Genomic DNA, 23,581 nt, shown 5'->3' on the forward strand with positions numbered 1-23,581 from the left:
TCATTTAGAGAAAGCGTATCAACCGTAATCGTATTTTTAAAAAACTGATTACACCCGAGCCGCTGCAAGGAATTCTGGGAAAGTAATCTCTCATACACACACGTTCCCTCATTGTCGCTCTGCCATCCACAAACACACATACCTCTCTCTCTCTCTCTCTCTCTCTCTCTCTCTCTCTCTCTCTCTCTCTCTCTCTCTCTCTCTCTCTCTCTCTCTCTCTCTCTCTCTCTCTCTCTCTCGGGGAGTGTAAAAGACGAAACACCCTTGCATTTGTGTTATTAGGTCGCGAGGACTCTTGTAAAACACCTGACCTCTCACCACAGACAGTCACAGACACCTTTTACAAGGTAAGAACAAAACAGACTTCCCCTTTTAGCGACTGTCGTGATAAATGTGAGTGAATTGTAAACCTATGACAACGATTCACACACACAGCACTAAAGGCTACTCAAAGTTTTAGAATGTTTTGGTTGCAAATGATCATTGCAAAATAATGACTGGACTAAACACTTTCAGGAAGTAAATGAAGACAGAGCTAACTCTCAGATTAAATTGCATTTTTGTTTTCGATGTTTTACTTACTTTAAATGTTTGCAAAGACAATACGATTTGACAGGCAGCCAAGTTAAGGACTGCAGATGGAAATTAACTACAAAAAAAGTCAATATGTTTATCTATGCGTTTTTTTATTTGCCTACCAGCAGCTTTGGCAGAAGTGAAAGTAAACATGTTATTTCTGGACATGCACATACTTGACTTTCCTTTTTGCCTGTCCCTTCGTGCAGATGCAGAGCTGGGGTGTGATCTGCTGCGCTCTGCTGGCTCTGGTTGGTGCTGAGGAGTGTCCAGATGGAGCCAGATGTAAAGACGGTCAAACCTGCTGCAACGACCCGGTCAACGGCTATGAATGCTGCCCGTTTGATCAGGTAGACGTGGTTGAACTACCTTCATGTTCTCTTCATAAATTAACCTCATCATACAAAAAATCTAAACAAAATGAATCCACCTGTAACTGACTTGCTTTTGTAGTAATCCTACTGCTGAGTTAAGGTTTTAGATGGCCATTTAACAACCTCATTATCTCCTAATAACCTTCAAAGTTACAACATAAACACTTAATAAGTAGGTATATTGTGCACCTGTCTGACCCGACACTTTACTGATTCTTACACTAAGATATTCAGAAGAAAATACGCATAATAATGATATATTGTGAAAATAATACATAATTTTGCATACATTTAATTTAATTAAAATGTTAATAGTTTTTCAAACAGTGTTTGGATGCACAATATGTTTTTGTGAAAATAGACCTGCAGGTGTGCATTATAAAGTTTAAGTGTGTTGTGTGTTTTGTAAAATAGTAATATCATAGTGTAGAAATATATTGTTAAATAAAGTTATTGACGCATTTTTTTAACCATAGCTTGATCATTTAAACAAGGGATTAATAAAGCACATCCAAACCTATAACAATACACAGCAATTAGTTGTTCATTATATTTTGTATTTTCTATGCCTCGGAATGGTAATGTATTAGCAGGATATTTAAATACCCATGTATAGTCATAATTATACATACTGTAAGTACATTACTTGAGTATAGGTGTCCTTATTTACCCCCACTACATTTTTTAAAACAGGCTTTGAAATAAATAGCTTACATGTGCAGTTAAGAGAAAAATAATACCAAAAAGAGCATGAAGGATTTGCACCCTGTCAAGCTAAAACTTTAAACCCATTTGAATCAGCTAAAGTTATTGCTCCCTGTTGTAAGGCTGCACAATTGACTTAACAAGATAACCCTCTGTAAAGATAAAGTACTTCAGCTGAATGTATGGCCCTTTGTCCACACATAGTTAATTAGAATATTTTATAACCATAGTCTAGTACTCTTAAGTAAGAATAATGAAAGCTACAGTGGTACTATTCATTCTAAGTGTCGTGTTACCGCTTTATGGGCCAGATAAAAGCTCATCCCTCATTTAGCTTACGTGATAGCAGTTCTGATACTTTGGTAGTCAAAATGTATCTACTACTACTGTCCTCGTAGGCTGAGTGCTGTGCGGACCACATGCATTGCTGTCCTTCGGGGACTCTCTGTCATGCGGAAACGTTCAGCTGTTTGAACACTACTGGCTCCATCCCCTGGGTGGAAAGAGCTTCTGCTGATCAGCCCGGAATCTCCAAAGTAAGAATCACATATATGTGGCTTTATGATGAAATACTGTGTGACAGTTTTACATAAAGTTGAGTGCCCTCTTTCCTTCCCTGTCCCTGCAGTCCTTCAGGATGATCAAGGCGTTCATGGGGGAGGAGGAAGACAACATCTGTCCTGATCAGTCTCGATGCCCACCTGAGTTTTCCTGCCAGAGGGCTCTGACCAGGTTTGGCTGCTGTCCCCTAGCTCAGGTAATCTATCCTAGTCCAACAGCTGAATCTGCCCCATGATTTGGACCCGCTCCAACTGTTAATGAGTTATTCCTTGTCCCTTGGCTACAGCCCTTGACCTAGTTCATGAAATCTTGGCCAGTCATTTTTTCAAAATTCTGTTGACAAAAGAATCAACCTTTTAAAACCTACATCAAACCTTTGATATTATATTACAATATTATAATGTTTGTAGTTATTTGTAGTTTTCTTTCACAAGAAATGCTAACAGGTCATTTAGGTCACAAAGTAGTGAATACAAAAATAAAACCCTGTAAAAGAAGAACAGGACAATTAAGAACAAAACTATGATAAAGTGATAAAGAACTCTTACGGTAATATTTTTTTAATTAATATGTAATGTAAACTGTGTTTTCCATAATCTTAGTTACTTCACTTTTACCAAGAGGAACTTACAAAACTTGTACACTAAAGATAACAGGAAGTTCTGATCAGGCAGCAGTTTCCTCCGATATATCGTTAGGTTTCACTCGATCGCAGTAAAGCAACAGTGTGCAATGCAGTGCAGAGAACAGTGAATGCACTTTGAGATGTCAAACTACTTCACCTATTCGCAGTATTATAATTAAGATACTGTATTATACTTGTCCTACATTTAAAAAACATGTGAGTATTTATGAATGATAGATATGTATTAAGTGAATAATATTGTGATTTAACAGGGAGTCCCCTGCTCTGATGGGAAACACTGCTGTCCTGAGGGCCACCAGTGCAGCGCTGACTGTCGTTCCTGCATCAAGAAAGGTCATTACAGTACACTAAATTCTCTTCCGCATCATATTATTAGACAGTCTGAATGTCAAAAATTACACCTGTCCTTGACCTATTCTTTTAATTTAGTTGCTATCACTAGTTGAGATTATTGAAAACAGCAAAATACCTTACCATAGTTATATGGACCCCCACAAGTGCATTTAACAAATAATTGATTGGATATGACAAAAGGTCTTACTGTTAGACAAGGTAAACAAAAATACTTGTTTTTTGTAGCCAAAGAAGAACGATAAAAAGTCAGTGCTCAGCCACAGTCGTTACCATTTAAGACAGCAAACTAAGTTTAGAGTCTTGGTAGTTATGGACTCGTGAACGAGTTATGGATCTCTTTTAAATCATGGCCAACAACTTTTCTGGGTCTGCCTTTTATGAAATTACATTTAAAATTATTTTTCACATGTTGCACCTGTTGTTTCTCTCATTTTCAATGTATGTCTTGTGTAAATTATTTCAAAATGTAAATTTGAATTGGCTTGTGCTTTAAAGATCCTGTACAAATAAACATTCCATAATCTTATAAGGGGTTTACTTTGAAATAAACTGAATATTTGTAAATGCTCCCATTATTTTGTTGCAGAGGTAGTGACTACAGTGTTGTGCAGTGACGGCGTGTCAGAGTGTCCAGATGAAACCACCTGCTGTCTAAAGACAGATGGAACGTATGGGTGCTGCCCAATGCCAACGGTACAAACCAGTACAAACCAACTGAACTTTTCATCATAATCATGCAGAGGGGGACAGCTTTGAAATGCTTATGTTACTCTATAATATAATGGAGATAATGGAATTGAATGTCAGGTAATCATGACTTTATTATGTCTTATCATGTGTGGTTTTAAGGTGACACTTCATTTTTTGTGTAATTAGGCTGTGTGCTGCGACGATAAGATACACTGCTGTCCTGAAGGGCACACATGTGATGTTGAGGAAGGCAAATGTATTTCCTCATCTACCAAAAAAGAGACGCCTATGTGGGCCAAACTCCCTGCCAGGATCAGAGCAGACTGGGAGAACCACAAAGGTCAGATTAGTTTTTTGTCTTGCTGTTAAATTTACTTCCTCATTCTGATCATTTTTTTTAATGGTTGCACAATTGACCTAACAAGATTACACCCTGTAAAGATAAAGTACCAAAGCAGAATGTTTTGTCTCTTTGTCCCTCACATAGTTAAATGAAAGTATTTGATAACCTTAAGCTACAGTGGTACTATTCATGTCATTGGCGTGTTATCAGTAGTAGGTTTATGTGTTCATTCAGCTTAATTTATGTGTATGTTTTCACTTTCAAAAGGTGAAGAAGTCACTGCAAAGACAGTTGTTAAAGGTGGATCAGAAGACCCTGAACTCACCACCGTATATACAGTTTCTCCTACAGAGACGGAAGTATCACCTGTCACTCAGACAGCTGCAGGTAAGATGTTTATAATGCATCAAAGTATGAATAACATGCAAAGAAAAACAATGAAGATACATATGATTAGAGCAGATGCATCGATTTTGATCCATCACAAAATGGTTTCTGGTAGTTAAAGTTAAGAATTGACCTTTCTTACAGCAGATGTTATGATTAAATACTATTATTATTGGCTACCTTCCCTTTAATGTAGGCGTTTCAGTGAGTCCCATGACTTGGCACTGATTCTTGTTTTACCAGTTCTTCTTATAACAGGACACATTTTTGCTGTGAGACGGTTTATCAAAACTGAAAGAAAGTACAGCACCATTCATCCTGCATGTAGTATATTTCCCATTACTAATGACTGTTTTACATTGGTATGAGTTATCTATAATATGTTTGGATAAAGGTCACAACACCAATCCGTAAATATACAAATGTACCTTTTTTGGTGCAATATTGGGGTTATAAAAGTGGGCTGTAAAGATAGGGCACTATAATGTACTGTGCTGTCCAGTTTTTTTTGTTTGTCAAAATGTTCAATTATGCTGTATTTGTTCTCAGTTTAATGGCAGAATATTTTTTTCTTCAGGAAATGACTGTGATTCTACATCGGCATGTCCGGATAACACCACCTGCTGTAAAAACAAGGAGGGCCAATGGTCTTGCTGTCCTCTACCAGAGGTACATTTTCTAAGTCCTAAGTTTAATGAAATAAGGCTATGACATGCATGAATGACTCTTCATCTTTCTGATCATGTCAGGCTGTTTGTTGTGAAGATTTCGCTCACTGCTGCCCTAAAGGTAAGACATGTAACCTGGCTGCTCAGACCTGTGACGACGACACATTCTCCAAACCCTGGTTCGAGAAGATACCCTCAATCCCCAGACAGGGGGCACAGGTGCAGGATGTTCCATGTGACAGCTTCAAGAGCTGTCCTGATGAGACCACCTGCTGCAAGATCAAAACAGGAGACTGGGCCTGCTGTCCTTTACCTAAAGTAAACACACAGAGCAACATGCACACACTGATGATTTTTTAGAAACATTTTTAACCAACCCACCATCTGTATTAAGGACAGGCAGAAAATATGGCAGAATGTGCAAAGTGTTTTTCACTTTCATGTTAAATAATTAAATAATACAATTTCGTAAGATTCAAATTAGTCAAAGAAAAGTTTCACACATTATTTTTGTTAAAGCAACAGTTCAACATTTTTGGAAATATGAAATTACATACTTACATCTCTGTAAATCTGACGCTACTACCAGCGGGCAGCTAATTACAAACCCATTTGAGTTTGCTCTCTATTGGACATAGTAATTATGACGGGTGCAAAGGACAAAGTCTGACGATGTAGGATAAAGAGCAACAAGGTCCACCCAAGGAGCTTTTTGGGATGGATTGATGGGTCAAACAAACGCAGGACACTGCTGTGCTGTTCATATTCTGTGTGAAACCAAAAGTCCATGTTGGCTTACTTCCATTAACATAACGTTTTAAATGTACGAGGGGAATAGGCTTTGTGACTTAAGTTATGTAATAAACATACTTATTTAACCCCAACTATGATATTTTTTCCTAAACCAAACAACGAAGTATTTATTTTGTTTTAATTATTTTCAATTGACCACAAACGTCTCGATGGGGCTCTGCTTTGGTCATATCAAACAATTTGTTAAGGTGTGAGGACACATAGGTACAGAGTCGGATATTTAATTGGTATCCATATTCTCCCTTTATTCTCAGCAAAATAAACATATTTCTTAAATTATTAAACTACCACTCCAAGCTCGGGTTTTTTCGCACTGATTTTATCTGCACTTGAACTTGTGTTTACTTCGACTTGTGATTTTTTCCTCGTGTTAATTCCTATATTCAACAATGTCACTTTGTTAAAAAGGCGGTCTGTTGTGATGACCACGAGCACTGCTGCCCTGCTGACACCACCTGTAACCTGGTGAGTCAAACATGTGACGGCAGCTTGGGCTCGACGCCCATGAAGCGGAAGTTACCTGCGTTTGGAACAGAGGCACCAACTACAGTGGCCACTACGGCTACAACCGAAAGTGAGGCAACCGACACTGAGCAAACAACCGAGCCTGACGAAGAGGAAGTGACTACCGCACAGATGGAGAAACATGACGAGGAAGAGGACATTATGTGTGACGCCCACACCAGCTGCCCTCGGTCCACCACATGCTGCTTCATGGACCAGTATCGAAAGTGGGGCTGCTGCCCGCTGAAAGAGGTGGGTACGGACCTCCAGTAACACCCAGCCTGACAACAACAAGGAATTTAACACCTTATAGCATAAACATACCATCATAAATCTGACTACTACTACTCATAACTATTTTCAATATTAACTACTTTACTTTAGTCCTCCTCCTCCCCTCTGTTTAGCATTCATGGAGAAGGTATAAACATTTGAGTAAAACAAATGTTAACACATAACACCAATGCAGTTGTGAACAGATATAATGACAACATTATTGATAATCAGTGTGTGCAGTCAACAGCAGACACATTTGAAATGATTAGCTTTACTATATTTTCATACATTATCATGAGAGTCCAACAATGTGTGCCCACAAAATAAAAAATACCTTCATAAACATATCTTATCATCTCATAACTGCAATGAGAGAAGTAGTTTTAACAAGGGGGGTTACAGATGAAGGGTTACCTTGATTATGTTATTAATGAATTTAAATAGATTTTCAGTCCATGAAATAAGAGTGACCCAAGCTCTGGCTGTAACCTACAATTTCTTATTTTGTTTAAAGATTGCAAATACATTCAGAACAGAATGGTTACGTGAAAGTAGCACTACCACTCTCATTTCTCCCAACAGGCTGTGTGCTGCTCTGATGGGAACCACTGCTGTCCCGAAAACTACAAGTGTAACGAGGGCAAGACCACATGCTTCAAAGGGGAAGTGGAGATCCCCTGGTACACCAAGCTTCCTGCCACCACCAGCATCGAGGCACATCCCAGCTCTGTGGAGTGCGAGGGGCAGGCTCAGTGTCCTGAACGCACCACCTGCTGCCGACTGCAGACGGGCGAGTGGGGCTGCTGCCCGCTACAAAATGTGAGCGCTGGGTGTGGAGATAACTGTATAAGAGACACTAATCAAATAACTTTTATTTGCATGACATATCAGAACACCTATATTGCCGAAAGCAGTAGAGAAAAGTACCATTGACGAATGATTAGCAGCAGCGTAATATTCATTCATCAAGTCAAATGTAGTCATTTGACAACAATAAAGAATATGGACAGCTGTATAATTTCTTGAGGGGTAATAACTCAGACACATTTAACACATATCTTGTTTCTCTAAGTATATGTTAACAGTACATCTATTTTGCAGCCAACTCGGCACATTTATTTTCTCCTCACATATGGCAGTATTTGAGGATCGGGAAAATGGATAAACATACATACATATCCTACATACCTCTTCCTATTAGGTCTCAACCTCTCTTTTATGAGAAAGGGAAAACAACCTGGCCTACCAGTGCATTATCTTTGTCAGGGTTTGCTTATGTAAAGCAGTGCAAGTGACTTTCTTGAACCGTGTGCATATGTGTCCGCAGGCTGTGTGCTGCACAGATAAGGAGCACTGCTGCCCACAGGGTTACACCTGCAACATTGGCTCTAACTCCTGTCAGAAGCTTATCATGCTGCAGCTGGAGATCGTCCCTCTAACACCGGTGCATCTGCTCAAGCATCAACCCCTGCTCCTTCCCTCTAACATAAGAGACATCAAGTGTGATGAAACTACCAGCTGTCCAGACGGAGAGACCTGCTGCAAGACATCTCCAACTGAATGGGGCTGCTGTCCATCTCCTAATGTATGATACACTGTCATAACTTTGTATTGATCAAATTGTTTTTTTTACTTGAACTGAAGAGATGTAGAAATACAATGAGCAATATTATTACATATAAGTAACAAACAAAACACTCTATGTGTAAGGACTGGTCAGTAAAGTGTGACAATAATCTCACTGAAACAAAAAATGCAGACATGTGAATTCACTCTTAGTAGCTATAACAATACCAATGTCTAGATACACATTTAGACCTATATTTATAACTTCAGCAATATTTGCTTTCTTGCAGAGAGTTAGATGAGAAGCCTGACAACACTCTCATGCTCAAAAATATTAAATATGTAGGCTTGATGTATAACATCATCGATTGCAATTGATGACATTAGCCAACACTATGAAGTCAAAATTAGCCCCAGCTACAACATTAAAATGCTATGTATTCAAAGAAAATAGTACAATTTTAATGAGAGCTTGTACATCTGTGCTTTTTCTTAAGTCGTGCTTGAGAAGCTGTTATTTACTTGTAATAGAGTATGTTCTTACTTAACAGTGTTACCTTCCTCCCTCTGTCCTCTTCACAGGCGGTGTGCTGCAGCGACATGATGCACTGCTGTCCCCAGGGCTACACCTGCACTGACATTGGAGACTGCATCCAGAATGCCAGGGTCCACTGGCAGTACTGGAACGTGTTCCTCGCCAACAAAAAGAGAGCTCTTATTGTGTGAAAAAATCCTTCCTGCACTGTCATTTGTTTCTGCCTGCAATTCGCTCATGGGAAATAATGTAAAGGGATTGTATGACAATTGTTTTGTTCTGAGAGGAAAGTAGTTAAAGGGTGAAGGTGACACATTGAAATTGAATTGCACTTGAGGCTGCAACAACTACTACATGCAAGAAGATCAGGGCATTGGCATCTTAATAACTAATTTAAAGGTCAAATGGATCCTTGTTAATCCAAGCTGCTTGAAACTCCACGTTGTCCATTAAAACACTCAGGTTATGAGATTGTATTCACCGTGAATCATCTGTTTCTGTATGTTATGTTTCAGCTGCCTCTCAACTTCTTTTATCAGTAATCAGCCAACATTCTGGGTATAATTTGACATAATTGTATGATTATAATGTGATTCCACCTAAATATATAAATTAATCTGATGCAGTACTGTTATCTGGTCAGTACTTTATAGAGATATGTGTGGCATAATCTGTAATAAGATATTATCTTCAAGAGTTTACATTATGTTGATCTTTCTTTCAAAAAAATTAAGAAGTTACATGCACTGTTCTGCTCGATCTGCATAAAACCATAAAACTAATAAACAACATGTTATGTTACAACAATAAAAAGGAATCAAACCATTCCTGTGTGTGAAATATATGTTTATATCAAAGGAAACAGGGTGAGGAAAAGAAGAAGACAAATAATTAAACAACAGTTTTTTTATTATCCAGCTATCTGTGATTGTGGGTTTATTATTTGGGATTATGGGTCCTTCCTTTATGAGCAGTGTAAAACCATGTAGGCTCTGATTAAACATGTTTTGAATTTATAGCAATTAAATATAGACTATATAAGAAATATCCATACCACACAAACTTTGTTGATAATCACAGGGGAAATTCAACTGTTACAAGTGTTGAGGTGAAAAAATGAAAAGTACTATTTGAATGAAGTTATTAGAAAATGTGATGAATTAAATAAGAACGTGTGCGTGTGTGTGTACACACACATCGGGACATTATAAAATTAACATCCAATATGAATTTTGTAATTGTGCTATCGCTACATAATTAAATTCAGGATCTAAGTAAGTAAGTAAGTTTTAAATTAGAGTTTGATGACTTTTAAGTAGCATCAATGCTTTTATTGTGAAGCCGAAATGCTTGACTTCCGGTTTTCCTAGTTAGTTTGACGCAGCGTATCTCCGTTTTGACGTATGAATCATCCTTCCCAAGATGGCGATACACCTGTTTCTCCTGTGGTGATCCTTGTTGTTGTCTGCGCAACGTAAGAAAACAAAGCATCAGGAACAGACTGTTACAAAACTAAAGACGCTGACAAACAACTGTATTGAAGTCCTTTAGCTAACATGTCGACAGAGGAGCTGTCAGCCTCGGACAGTGAGGCTGTGTTAGCCGGAGCAGGGGAGCGCTGGGCACCGGTCGGAGCGGTGGCCAGCCCGGAGGATGAGAGGTGGAGCGCTGGGCAGCCGAAGCACAGAGGCTCGTCCACGGCCACTGAGGGAGAAATGGCCGGCAGGCTGGAGAAGCTGGAAGGGGAGCAGGACTTGCTGAACTCCTCTCTCCTCGCCCTCACCTCACACTTTGCCCAGGTTCAGTTCCGATTGAAGCAGATCGTTCACGCCCAGAGCGACGAGAAGGAGAAGATGCTGGTGGAGCTGGAGGAGTTCGCCTTCAGGGGCTGTCCTCATGTGGTGGGCTGCAGGGGGCCGGATGCCCAGCAGCTGGAGAACTCGGTGAGTTAATGCTCATGACTTGATACCACACAACATAATATAAACACTGTCGTGATGATACACATTCGTTATAAACACTCTTGAATGCATGCCAGAAAAGGACGTGTCAGAAACATGTATGTCAAATAAATAAATAATATATTAGAACCATCCATGCTACAGGTGTCTGAGTCTCTGACAGGAACTGGAATAGTTCAAATAATCCATTTGTTAACTGTGAAACAATAGTTACAACTATTGTACAACAAAAACAGCTAATTGATGAGTTGCTGTGTTTTTTTTTAGGCTAAGTGCATAATTGTCCCTCCGTCCAGCCTCTTTCCTGTGAGAATGTAGTGCTTTTCTTTGTCTTATGTTACATTTTGTGCATTTGATATGGTCAAAGACTGTGAGTTAGACAAAACATCCAGTTTGCAAATGCCCAGGTAGGCTATATGTATATTCAGGCAAATGCCCAGTGAGTCTGTGGTGTTAAACCTGGTCTCATTACATATAGTGATTCACCTCAGTGGTTGTGAGGTTTGTGAGTAAAACTGATTAGTGGGCTTGTTGCGTCACAATAGAGGCTGCTGCTCCCACCTCTGCTGTGTTCCCATTGATGCCTTATCTCGGGTGGAAAATGTCGCTTTTGTGTTGACTCACAGGCGAAATGAAAATGCCTCAAGCAGATCACTATCTGTTTAATAAAGGCTCCTGTTTACATAGCCATCTTAATAGAAACTGCTTTTTGCCTGCTATTGTGTAATACTCCATGCCTCTTTACACTCACTCTCAACTGAAGTAACGTCTCAGTTAACAATGGTTTGAAATTATTTTCCATCACAATCCACACCCTAAAGGTCTTTTTATTTAATTTCTCCCCTATTGCTTACTTTACCTGCAGGGGGATCTGGTGAGTATAACACCTGATGTCTCTGTGAGAGTTTGTTTTGTGTAAATGTTGTGACGCAAGAACTGAAAGTCGCAGCTGTGTATATATTAAACTGCTAATAATAATAGAATGTATATTTAAGGCACCTTTCATACAAGAATGGAGCATAAAGGGCTTTAGAATAAGGAGAAAATACACACAAAAGGAACATAAACAGCTTTAACTTTCTCAAAATATTGATTTTGTTATCAGTAGTAGAAATCCTACATTGGTCCAGATCTAGTACATTATGTTACAGTGGTCACTCTCCTCTCTTTGTGTGTACAAATCAAAATCATTGTGTATGTTTCACCTGTCAGAATGAGAGGGAGAAGAGGGAGCGCCTGGAGGCTCAGAGGGAAAAACAGAAGGATCTCATTTTCCAACTGAAGACACAGCTAGATGATCTGGAGCGCTTTGCCTATCAGGAGGGCAGCTACGACTCGCTGCCGCAGTCCGTCGTCATGGAGAGACAGAAGGTGGGATTGTGAAAATGTACCAATGCTCAATTCAACGCTAAAACTGGGTTCATCCTATCACGTGTTGAGGTGTCATAACAGCTGGAAGTTGTCTAACCTTTAATCCTCATACTTAAAATGATACAACATAGATATAATCTACCATCCAAATGATCACACATAATGACATGGTGTCTACCTGTTTTGGATCAGGTTTAAAATGCTTCAGGGTTTTGTATTTTTTCTTACATGTGATATTTGACAAGCCTGTCCAAATACATTCGGGCCATTCAAAACCTGCTTTCAGATTAACTTTCCGACATGCTGATTGTCAGCTGGTTTGATATTTAACATGTTCAACATCAGAGTTGACATTGTTAGCTTGTTAACGTTTGATAATTGGCACCAGGTACGAAGTAGCCTACAGCTTAGGCTGATGAGAACGATGGTAGTTTTTCTAGCGTTGTCTTTTAAACAAGTTTATTACTTTAACCTGAGAGTGATGAAAAGTCTGCAATTCAACTTCTGGAGACAAAACAACACACTATAAATCTACCACTTTAAGCTTGGGTAATACCCGACAATAAATTCACTTAATCTGTCTTTTCAGGTCATCATTGACGAGTTGATCAAAAAGCTGGATGTGAACCTGAACGAGGACATCGGGAACTTGTCGCCTGAGGAGCTGAGACAGAGAGTGGACTCGGCCATCGCTCAGATAGTGAACCCAGCCAGGGTCAAAGAGCAGCTGGTGGATCAGCTCAAAACCCAGATCAGAGACCTGGAGATGTTCATCAACTTCATCCAGGGTACGCAGTCTCATACGCAGTCTCAAACTGTCATTCAAGTGGAAAATGGTTTCTTGTTTCATTGCATGGCCTGCTCATTTGTCTTCATGTCTTACTTTTTCTCATTATTGGTTTAATGACCTTGCTTTTCCTTCCAAAAGACGAGGTGGGGAACCCTCTGTTACCAGATGGTGCACACAGCCAGCAGCCACGAGCAGCAGGCACCAACAACAAAACTCCAGGAATGAAGAGAGGTTAGTCAGTTCATATCGAAGTCTAACGGCAGGTGCCATTAATGATTGTAGTAACAAAACGAGTAGCAGACTGATATGTGAGTACTCACATCAAAACATACTTGAAGAACTGAATTTAAAAGTAATTATTATGCAAAATGCCCATCACTAAATAACATATGTGTTATAAATCAATTATAAATATGAATGCTTTATTGTGTTCATCATATTAATGTTGCAGAAAATATGGTGCCAATTGTAGCCATATTGTAAATCATAGCTTTATTAAACACTGCTGTGTGTCTTAACCTAGAATAATACATATTTATAGTTATATTTTGTATTATCAATCTGTATCTCTAACTAGTAACCGCAGTTACCAAATAAGCGTAGTGAAGTAGTAAAAAGTACAGTATTGATTTCCAAACTGTAAAAAGAGTATAGAAAAGTCAGGAAATGAAAAGCCTCTTTTAAATTGTCCTCAAGTAGAATACTTGAGTAAATGAACCTGACTACTTTCCACCACTGAGTTAACTGAAGATGGTGTTCAGAAAGCACCAGTGTTTCTGTCCAGTATTAATACAGCATTTCGCCCCCCCCCCCCTGCAGTGGATCCAGAGCAGGCCCAGAAGATGCGAGAGACCGGCCTGCAGCTGATCCAGAAGGCCCTCGCCGTTCTGCAGATCTTCGCTGCGAGCCAGTTTGGCTGCGCGCCCGGCCACGTCCCTCAGAACATTTGGCCTCAGGAGTCGGCGCAGCAGGACTACGGGCCCCTCCTGCAGCGTCTGGAGACAGCTGTGGACAAGGTGCGGGTGCTGGGCTCCTGCAGACAGCCCTCAATTGAACATGTTGTTAACTACACCAGCAACTCGGCACTGGGACCCCGAGACGAGCTGACGTCGTCGGTGAGGAAGGAGCTGGCGTTCGCTCTGAAAGACTTGTTGGCTCACGGCCTCTTCTCCCCCTCCCAGACAATGAGCCTGGTGCTGGCTCCCATCTCCTGCCTGCTGCCTTACTCTACAGCCACACAGAACATGCACCCATGGGAGCTCTTTGTTAAATACTACCACTCCAAAAATGGGAAGGCCTTTGTGGAGACGCCGGCCCGCCAGCTTTCACAATCCTTCAGCCTGCCTGTAGCGGGCGGCCCGGTGACCGTCACCCCTAAACAATCTCTGCTGTGGGCCGTCCACACTGTGCTGAAGGAGCACGGGCGCTACAAACGGGGCCCAGACACAGAATTCAAAGCGCTGGTGTGCATGGCTCTGAACGAGCAGCGCCTGGTGTCGTGGCTCAACCTGCTGTGCAAGTCTGGCACTCTGATACACCCGCACTACCAGGCCTGGAGCTACATGGCCCAGACTGGCTTCGAAGGCGCCCTGCGCATCCTGGGCCGCATCAGCCACCTCAAATTCAACCTCCCAGTGGACCTGGCTGTGCGGCAGCTGAAGAATATTAAGGATGCTTTCTGAGTAGGAAAGGCATCCGTAAATAGTAGTCTGAGATATCAAGTATTTTATCAACCAAACTACACTTCTCTTACTTCAGTACCAAAATCATTTAACCTTTTTAAAGGTTAGTTAAGAAGTTCCCCATCTTAAATAAAGTGCAAGTGTGTGGTGTCTGTACTGTACATGCATGGATGACTGTTTGCTTTAGCCAAACATAATCAGTATTTCCCACCATGTTAAAGATGCCAACATGTCATGATGGCAAAGCTACTTGTACTCTAAACATGCCTTAGAACGGAGATTGAGATTTCCTCGTGTGTAGAGAAAAGCCTTCCTGACCTTTGCGACCTGTGCTCATGTTACTGTCATCATTCCCCTGTGTGTACATGATACTGTCCTCACTTTGCAGCAACTACAGAGGTTGGATATATACATACATGCATGCATACGTACATATACACGTATATAAATGAATCAATACTTTAATGTGTAAGGATGAAGAAAATGAATGAGCAAAAACTCGATACTGTGGCTTCTACACAGTAACATGAGATTGTTAGGTGTAAAGTGGTCCTTGTGTTCAAAGTGAACTCAACTCAACTTTATCGATATAGCAGCTTTCTAACAAATAGCCAATAATGCTTCAAAGAGCAAGATTATATCAACAGACAAAAACAATCAATAGATACTTTTTTTAAAGAACATGAAAACAAAATGCCAAAGTCAACACCAGGAAATATTTCATTCTTAAAAATAAGGTTATTAAAATATTTCAAATTCCAGTACATTTTTATTGCACACATTCGTAACATTTTAAAGAAAAGCATTGGACAACGTTAGTAATCTGTGGCTAACATAACAAGAAAAAACATCTGATCCAAGGAGGAGAAAGGTAATTTAAGGCTCCATAAACAAGTGACTTTATAAAATAAAGCATAAGTAAATGAAAAGTACAGTGACTTCTGTGAGGGCATTTATTATTTTGTTGGTAAATCATGTGTAGCAGAGGGTTGATCCTAAAGCACTCAGGTCAACTCAAATGAAAAAGATATCTCCATGGAACTTGAAGTTAATGTGTTGTGTAACATTGTCAAGGAACATGCAGCTATCAATGACTACATTTTAAACCTCTGAAGCTGTTGTCACTTATTGCACTTGTGTTGCAGGTGAGTTAGACCCTGTATGAACTGCTGCTTTTCTCTTATTCCAGGTGTAGATATATTTTAAATTGAATGACAGTGATATTGTATGATAAGAAGGATGCAATGGCTTATGTCCCCAACATAACACAATTGAATGAAAGTAATTGGTTTGTCTTGTTTCCTATTTTGCAGAGAAATGTATTTGTTCTTCCTGAGACAGCTGAGTTGCACAAATCATATCCTTAATTACTGAATGTACAAACCATAGATGCTACTAAACTGACGTTTAGTTACATTTGTGTGTATGTTGCCCTGCTGTGTATGGGATTGAAACGTAAGTGATCCTGGGAACAACATGTAAGTGTCAAACGTCTGAGTATGCGTGTTGATAAAATATAACTTTATTTTGTCTTTCCCAAGAAACAAACCTGTACACTTTGTAACTTGAGTTCCCCTGAAGACACATTTTTAGAATTTATTTGATGTTACTTTGTCAATTTAAACTTTGTGTTCAGTTTGAGCTATGTGGAGTGAATGTAATGCTATATTTATCTTTCTATTTTCCTTATTTTTTGTTGTGTTTCGTTCAGGTGTTACGTTGTGATTAATGTGAAGAGACATTTATTTATTGCATAGCATGTTTTAACACACAGCTCTGAAGTAGACAACATATCAGATCATGTCGTACTAGACACATTGAATCATTTATTTATGTTGTTTTTATTTAATCACGAAATATATAAGGATATATGAAAGGTGTTCATTTATCATGTTTATATGCATACCTACCGCTGTAAACAAATTAAACTTAGTAAATGAAACATTGTGCTTCTTTTGAGTCTTTATCTTTCCAGTTTGATAGAAATCGAATAAAAAAGCATAGGTAGCGAAGTACGAAGGCCTTCGGGAATACTATTGATTTGTAAAACATAAAAATGATGTATTAAATAATTTAAGTAAATGACTAAATTAAAAGTAATTTAAACACGAGAAAAGTACTTGAGTAAATGTACTAAGTGACATCCCACCATTGGTTTTAAAGCATTTAAAATATTGTATCCTTCCTCCTTGTATTTTAGATCTATAACAGTACACATATTTTACTGAATATTTAAAAAATATTTTAAACATTGTATGTATAAAATCCAAAAAAGAAAATTCGGCAATATAAGCAAGAGTCATGCATTTGCCTTTTAGAGAAATAAATAAAACAAAAATACTCCCGGAAGTGACGTATGTCGATCCAAACCGTCAAAGGTCAGAAATTCCTTTTCCGCTTCCTTTCCTGTTAGCGGTGGCCGTAGAACAGCATCAGTGAGTGAAATGTCCCTTAAACAATCTACAGACATCGCTCAAATCTGGGCAATTGCATAGTTTTTTATCGTACTACACTTAAGACTATAACTCCTTTAGCCAACATGAGTCTGTTATTTCGGTGTATTTTTTATGGACTAATGCAGAAAAATCCCTCTTTAGTGCAACGCTTCGTCTCCGTAGCATCCATTTCAACATGGCAGTTTACCTGAGCAGCCTGTTCAAGGAGCACGTTATTCGAATCATTAAACTGTGTAGTATATCGGGCTGTATCGACATGATTTAAGCAGCGGTTATCGTACCACTACCGTCTGTAAAAGTTCCTTTTTTAAGTTTCTGGAATCACTGTTAATTGTTGTTAAACATGGCTAGATGCTAATGCTAACCTAGCCAGCTAATCAGGCGAACAGCGAGCCGGAAACTGGAAATCTCTCCAGCTTTAACATTTGAGTTGGCAATGTTTACACACGTTTTTCTTTGTTATTGAATAACTGCTGTGGTTCATGGGTTTGACAATGTATTCTTTTTGTGGTAGGAATGGGCAAGTTCATGAAGCCTGGGAAGGTGGTGATGGTCCTAGCTGGACGCTACGCCGGACGCAAAGCTGTCATCGTCAAGGTAAGACCTGGCTCTGCTGGATGGTGTCTGCAGCTTTTTATGTGCAAAAACAGCTTTCTCTTAATGTTATGTACACGCAGGCCTTTAGTAGTTCATCTCTGACCTGCTTCCTATGGCCATCTCCAATACTTTGAACCCCCTTTTCAGCTTGCTTTCTTTTGTGTATATAAAGGAGCAATAGTCTTATAACACATCCCGACTCATGAACTATTATTTTACTGTTAAAACGAGTTTTTGTTAATAATTGGGCTCTAAACTTTTCTTAAATGTTCTGTACATTGTAGTTGGATGTTTGTTTACACTGCAGCTTCTTATTTTTAGCTGTATTCATGTATGTACAGGCCACAACAAAAGTAATGCATTCATTGTATGTGCTAGGGCTGCACAATTTTAGTTGAAATCCTCCCAATGTTTTTTTGGCAATAGAAAACGTACAGGAGTGTTCACCAGAAGCTTAGTGCTTGTCAGGAAAGACTATTATTTTCTAACTTATTTCTATACACATGGTGTTTCTTTCTGCAACCAAATAACTCATTTTAAAGTTGTAGTTGACCAAAAGCGAGTTCTGTTTGATAAATGAACAAAGTATTAATGAGTTGTTGGTGGCTGGCTTTGCATGTAGGGACTTAATGTCACTGACTAGTAACAAGCCGTGTATCAGAACCCTCACATTTGAGTAACATGTTACGTCAATTTATATTTTATATTCATTTTCTGTCTAACATCAGCCCCTTTTTTATACTGTCTCTGCAGAACATTGATGATGGCACAACAGACCGTCCTTACAGCCACGCTCTGGTCGCAGGCATCGACCGCTATCCCCGTAAGGTGACAACCACCATGGGCAAGAAGAAGATCGCCAAGAGGTCCAAGATCAAGGCCTTCGTTAAGGTGTTCAACTACAACCACCTCATGCCAACCAGGTAAGAGACTTTGCTTATTTTCTGTGATGGGATATTCTGTTAACTTATTTACTTGCATGCATGTGCATAGATGAAGTGCTTATTCTCCAGTGTGGGAGTGTTGGTGATGATGCAATATGTTCTACAGAATGAATTGATACGCTTCAAAGCTTATTACAGCCATTACACCCTAGTAAAAGAATAGCAGATGTGTAATATTGTTTTGTCCTTTGATAATTAAATCAAAGGTACTAACTACAACTTCCACGCTTAATTTCATTAAACATAGCTTGCCTCTTTGATACTTTAGACCATAGCTTATACAGTTCTGTTCTAGACAAACCTTAAGCTGTTGAACCATGATTACATTATCATTTAATGTTCTTCCTGTAGAAGTAAAAACACTTTCAGAAACTGAGTCACTGGTATGGCTCGGGGTCAGTTGAGCTGTGTCATATTTGAAAGATCATATGTTGTGAAGGTTAGATTAAAAGCAAAACATGAACTTGAAGTCATTTGAATTGTGCTTGTGTATATAAATACAATTTGGATACATGTCATTCAGCAGCAATCCTTTACATGGCTAAAGATATTTCAGAGCTCAATCTGATGTTAACAAAAGTTAGATGTGTCTAAATTCACACTGTATAGAAAGCTGCATAACGTTCATTTCTCTTTATTTACTAGATTTAAACTGAAAGGCTCAGAGATATGGGTCGGCTTAAGTCATTGCATGTGTTATCAATCTGAGCAGTGACGAAGTACCATGTGTCACTGCTCAGTACCAACAAGCTTCACATAAATAAACTGCTCGATAAACAATCCTGGATAAGTGGAGGATCTGAAAAAACTAACAATTGTTTTCCGTTTCCTTCAGATACTCCGTGGATATTCCTCTGGACAAAACTGTTGTTAACAAGGATGTCTTCAGGGACCCTGCTCTCAAGCGCAAAGCCAGACGGGAGGCCAAGGTCAAGTTTGAGGAGAGGTGAGTTTGCAAAATGCATCTATTCCACATGTTCAGTTGTGTCTGCAGTATACATTTGGTTTAGTTAAAATGATCTCCGGCTTTTCTAAGCAAACCTCTTTGAATATCAATCCATCCCTTTTCTTGGACAAATGTAATCTGTTAAAGGTGGGGTATGTAAATTATTTCAGAAACACTTTTTGTTCTATTCCATGGAATGCTCTTAACATCCCGATAGCAATGAATATATTAAATGCTTTTACAATAAATACATTAAAATGTTTTAATATGTGGAAGCCGTAGTACTGTAAAAAAGCACAACCTATCATCTGAGCCGGCCCGGCTAAAATAACTGGATGGCCTACCTGCCTGTCAGCCTTCCATCTGTGCACAAACTTATCTCGTGCCCTCATTGGTCATGTGCGCGTTCGTGTGTGTTGGAGGAGGGGCTCTGTAAGGAAGAGGCAGATTTTTTTCGGCGTAGTTTCAAATTCTAGCGCTGGTTTCTCCAAAATTACATACCCCACCTTTAAATATCAAAGATTTGGACATGGTCAGATTAGGAAATCTGATTTTTTTTTTTTTTTTTTTTTTTTTTTTTTTTTTTAGCAAAAAACATGCTGTCAGTGATATGCCACACCTTATATCCTGTGGGGATAGAAATCCCATCACTCAAACAGACATGTCTTTTGTGACTTAATAATTGAAGTGCAATAAATCCTGATATACATTCATTAGTAATTGAACCAAAAAGCCATCCAGTTGCTGCACTGTGGTTTCTTAGAAACAGACATTTGTTGCCTGAACTTGAAGTGTAGTTTGCAAATGTATCAACAGTTTCACCCCTCAGATCTGTGAAGTGTTACCAGAGAAAATGTGCCAACGTGTTTCTGTTCTGTTTTTCAGGTACAAGACCGGCAAGAACAAGTGGTTCTTCCAGAAGCTCCGATTCTAACTTCACTCGCTTTCACAAATAAATGTTTAAAAATTGATTTTGACTGTCTCTTTATTTCTGTAACATACATGTTGGAAGAAGTTTTTATTTTGTACTGCACTACATTAATTCAACATAAGTTTCTTTGTAGATTCATATTAATGCTAAATGGGTTGGAATAAATAATTGTATATTATATAATATGCTACCATACATGGTATATGATTTGCACCAGCATGACCAGCTTCATCATTAAAGGGATACATTCTTCAATGGCTATACCCAATAAGTCTACACAAGTACTTTAACTTTTTGAAGCTTACAGGTGTACTTTTCTTTTAGAAATAATTTGCTTAGGTATTCAACCTTTGACATAGTTCATCATTTTCTCCTTTCACTGTCTCTTTGCCCATGGCATCGGTCTACGGCCTTGGGTGTTGCTGGTATCTCTCCCAAGGGGGGGCAGCTTGGGCGCATTGTTGTCAGCTTATGACCGAGCACAAGCTGACTTTATTGTTCAGGGACATCTAGGAGCCCTTCTTTTATCTGGAACATTCTTTTCTATGGACGGCGGCTCTAGTTGGATTCAGGGTCCATATTTGTTTAGTCTCGCTGATGAATGTTTATTACACTCCGAACTAGTTAAAACCTCGAACTACAGAACAGTGCTTCAGAATTGATTTGGCATCTCATCCTGTGTCAATGTATTGAACATGTCAGAAACAAAACATACAACAATAATATATATTTTATTTATTTTTTCTCACTCACAACAAAGTACAAAAAAAAAATCTCTTGTCATGTTCAACAGGGGCAAGAAGAAGCTTACAAAAAACGTTTCTGGTCCTATCCCCTCTAGCATACATTTTCCTTATAAATAAAACATTAGGTCATCATCAGCGACATGTTTGTTTTTACAAAACAATCAAAGAAATTACTTTTACAATTGCAAGAAATAACAAATGGGATTTTACAGGTCCTGTCCATAACCATTAATGATTTGGCTCCTAAATAATATTTTCAGTTTAGATAGACTTGTACAATATTTCAGTGCATCAGTACAGTTATTCCACAGACTAACACCTTTTGATGAGATGCAATGAAGTTTGGCACGGGTGGTTTTTTGAAAAATGCAGTTTCCTCTCAACATGTGCATGCTTTCTCTCCGTGTGAAAAGTCCCTGGATATTATGAGCTAATTGTTGATTTGCGGCTTTGAACATAATTTGAATAGTTTTATAGTTAACCAGGTCTTGTAGTTTTAGTGTTTTTAGTTCGATAAATAATTTATTTGTTGGTTCTCTGTATGTAGTTTTATGTATAACTTGTATGGCTCTTTTTTGCAGGATGAAGATAGGATGTGTATTTGTTTTATGTCTTCCCCCAAACTTCCACACAATACATCAAGTATGGAAGTATGAAGGAGCAGTACAGCATAAACAAGGAAGCTCGATTAATTAGGTATTTGGTTTTATTCAGAATTGCTATTGATTTGGATATTTTGGCTTTGATATAGCTTATGTGGTTTCCAACTTAATTTATTGTCTATGATTACTCCATGGAATTTTATTTCCGACTCTTTCTAATTGGACGCCATTTATAGTGAGTTTCTTCTCTGTATTGGTCGATCGATTCCCAAATATTATGAGTTTGGTTTTGCTTGCGTTCAATGATAATTTATTTTGGTCAAACCAGATCTTCATCCTGCTCAGTTCCTTTTCCATTGTGACCAATAGCTGTTCTAAATTGTCCCCACAGCAGAGTAGACTTGTGTCGTCTGCAAAAAGAATGGTTTTAATAGTTTTTGATACTTCACATATATTGTTAATATACAGAATAAATAGTAATGGCCCCAAGACTGAGCCCTGAGGCACCCCACATGTAACCTGCAGTAGTTGTGATTTATGGCTTCCAGGCTTTGTAGTTCAACGTACTGTTCCCTGTTATGTAGGTAGCTGGATAGCCAGATAGTGCAACACCTCTAATGCCATATCTCTAGTTTTTTTATTAATAATTCATGGTCAACTGTGTCAAATGCTTTTTTAAGGTCCAGAAATATCCCTATTGCATATTCTTTCTTTTCTATTGCCTTAGTAATGTGTTCCATAAATTCTATAACTGCAAATGATGTGGTTCTGTTTGCTCTGAAACCATATTGTTGTTCATAGAGTATGTTATGTTTAGTGATGAAGTCATTTAGTCTTGTATAGTAGATTTTTTCCAGTATTATCATGGCATGTCTTGTGAATTCTCCGGCCGAAGCTCCAAATAAACTGTCAGTGTTTGCCATCAAAGTTCCAGCTCTCCTCGTGTCTCTCCCTGTTTTCAATTGCTTCAGAAGTTTCCCTCACAATACTATGCACTGTAGTAAATAGGTAAAATGCTTGAATACTAGGCTACTTCCTCAATGTGAAGTACAGTGTCTAATTTCCCTCCGTTTACTGTAAACGGTTAATGTTTTTCACATAACTGCATTGATTTGCGGTAGCTTGTTCAAATGAGTTGGAAGTTATTTAATAAAAACCGACATTTCATCAGGGAAAATGCTACATTTTCAATGAAGTATTTATGAATGATTGGAAAATGACAAATGCCTGTACAATGAATGCTGTATTGATTTGGGGCACTTGATCACATGACATGGCATTTAGTCAAGAACATTTTCTTTGCAGTACAAAAATGCAGAATTTTCAATAAAAGATGACAAAAGCTAATCAAGATAAAAAATATGTGGTCTACACGCAGGGCCGGACTGGGACAATAACTCAGGCCGGGAATTATACACCCAGCCAGGCCACTACCAGTTTTTTGTGCCATTTTGCTGGATTTATTTGTCAATTTTTACAGCGTTGCTGCCCATAGTGATAGCCCTCTAAATCTACTACCCAAAAATAAACATATGGACATGGGTTACTATTTTAAAA

At 38.8% G+C, this 23,581-nt stretch overlaps 3 protein-coding genes across 4 annotated transcripts; all 3 read left to right on the top strand.

The window, feature by feature from the left end:
• The first annotated feature begins 282 nt into the window (after positions 1-282).
• grna (granulin a) lies at positions 283-9,825 on the top strand. The gene is made up of 14 exons (XM_034219698.1): positions 283-347; positions 786-926; positions 2,054-2,191; positions 2,284-2,412; positions 3,114-3,195; positions 3,803-3,909; positions 4,093-4,246; positions 4,517-4,636; positions 5,214-5,305; positions 5,386-5,622; positions 6,526-6,873; positions 7,480-7,716; positions 8,225-8,482; positions 9,046-9,825. The coding sequence occupies exons 2-14, from the start codon at positions 786-788 to the stop codon at positions 9,187-9,189; spliced, it is 2,187 nt and encodes a 728-aa protein (XP_034075589.1). The 5' UTR covers positions 283-347; the 3' UTR covers positions 9,190-9,825.
• A 586-nt stretch (positions 9,826-10,411) lies between these two features.
• rundc1 (RUN domain containing 1) lies at positions 10,412-16,734 on the top strand. 2 transcript variants are annotated; one of them, XM_034219467.1, is made up of 6 exons: positions 10,412-10,941; positions 11,825-11,833; positions 12,172-12,330; positions 12,920-13,118; positions 13,259-13,351; positions 13,940-16,734. In XM_034219467.1, the coding sequence occupies exons 1-6, from the start codon at positions 10,555-10,557 to the stop codon at positions 14,800-14,802; spliced, it is 1,710 nt and encodes a 569-aa protein (XP_034075358.1). In that variant the 5' UTR covers positions 10,412-10,554; the 3' UTR covers positions 14,803-16,734. The 2 variants fall into 2 exon arrangements, with proteins under 2 accessions (XP_034075358.1, XP_034075359.1); XM_034219468.1 differs by lacking the exon at positions 11,825-11,833.
• Positions 16,735-17,159: 425 nt separating this feature from the next.
• On the top strand, positions 17,160-20,716 carry rpl27 (ribosomal protein L27). The gene is made up of 5 exons (XM_034220304.1): positions 17,160-17,237; positions 17,773-17,855; positions 18,609-18,778; positions 19,635-19,745; positions 20,631-20,716. The coding sequence occupies exons 2-5, from the start codon at positions 17,775-17,777 to the stop codon at positions 20,677-20,679; spliced, it is 411 nt and encodes a 136-aa protein (XP_034076195.1). The 5' UTR covers positions 17,160-17,237; positions 17,773-17,774; the 3' UTR covers positions 20,680-20,716.
• The last annotated feature ends 2,865 nt before the right edge of the window (positions 20,717-23,581 follow it).

This window comes from Gymnodraco acuticeps, unplaced genomic scaffold (genome assembly GCF_902827175.1).
Source record: "Gymnodraco acuticeps unplaced genomic scaffold, fGymAcu1.1, whole genome shotgun sequence".
Taxonomy (NCBI): Eukaryota; Metazoa; Chordata; class Actinopteri; order Perciformes; family Bathydraconidae; genus Gymnodraco; species Gymnodraco acuticeps.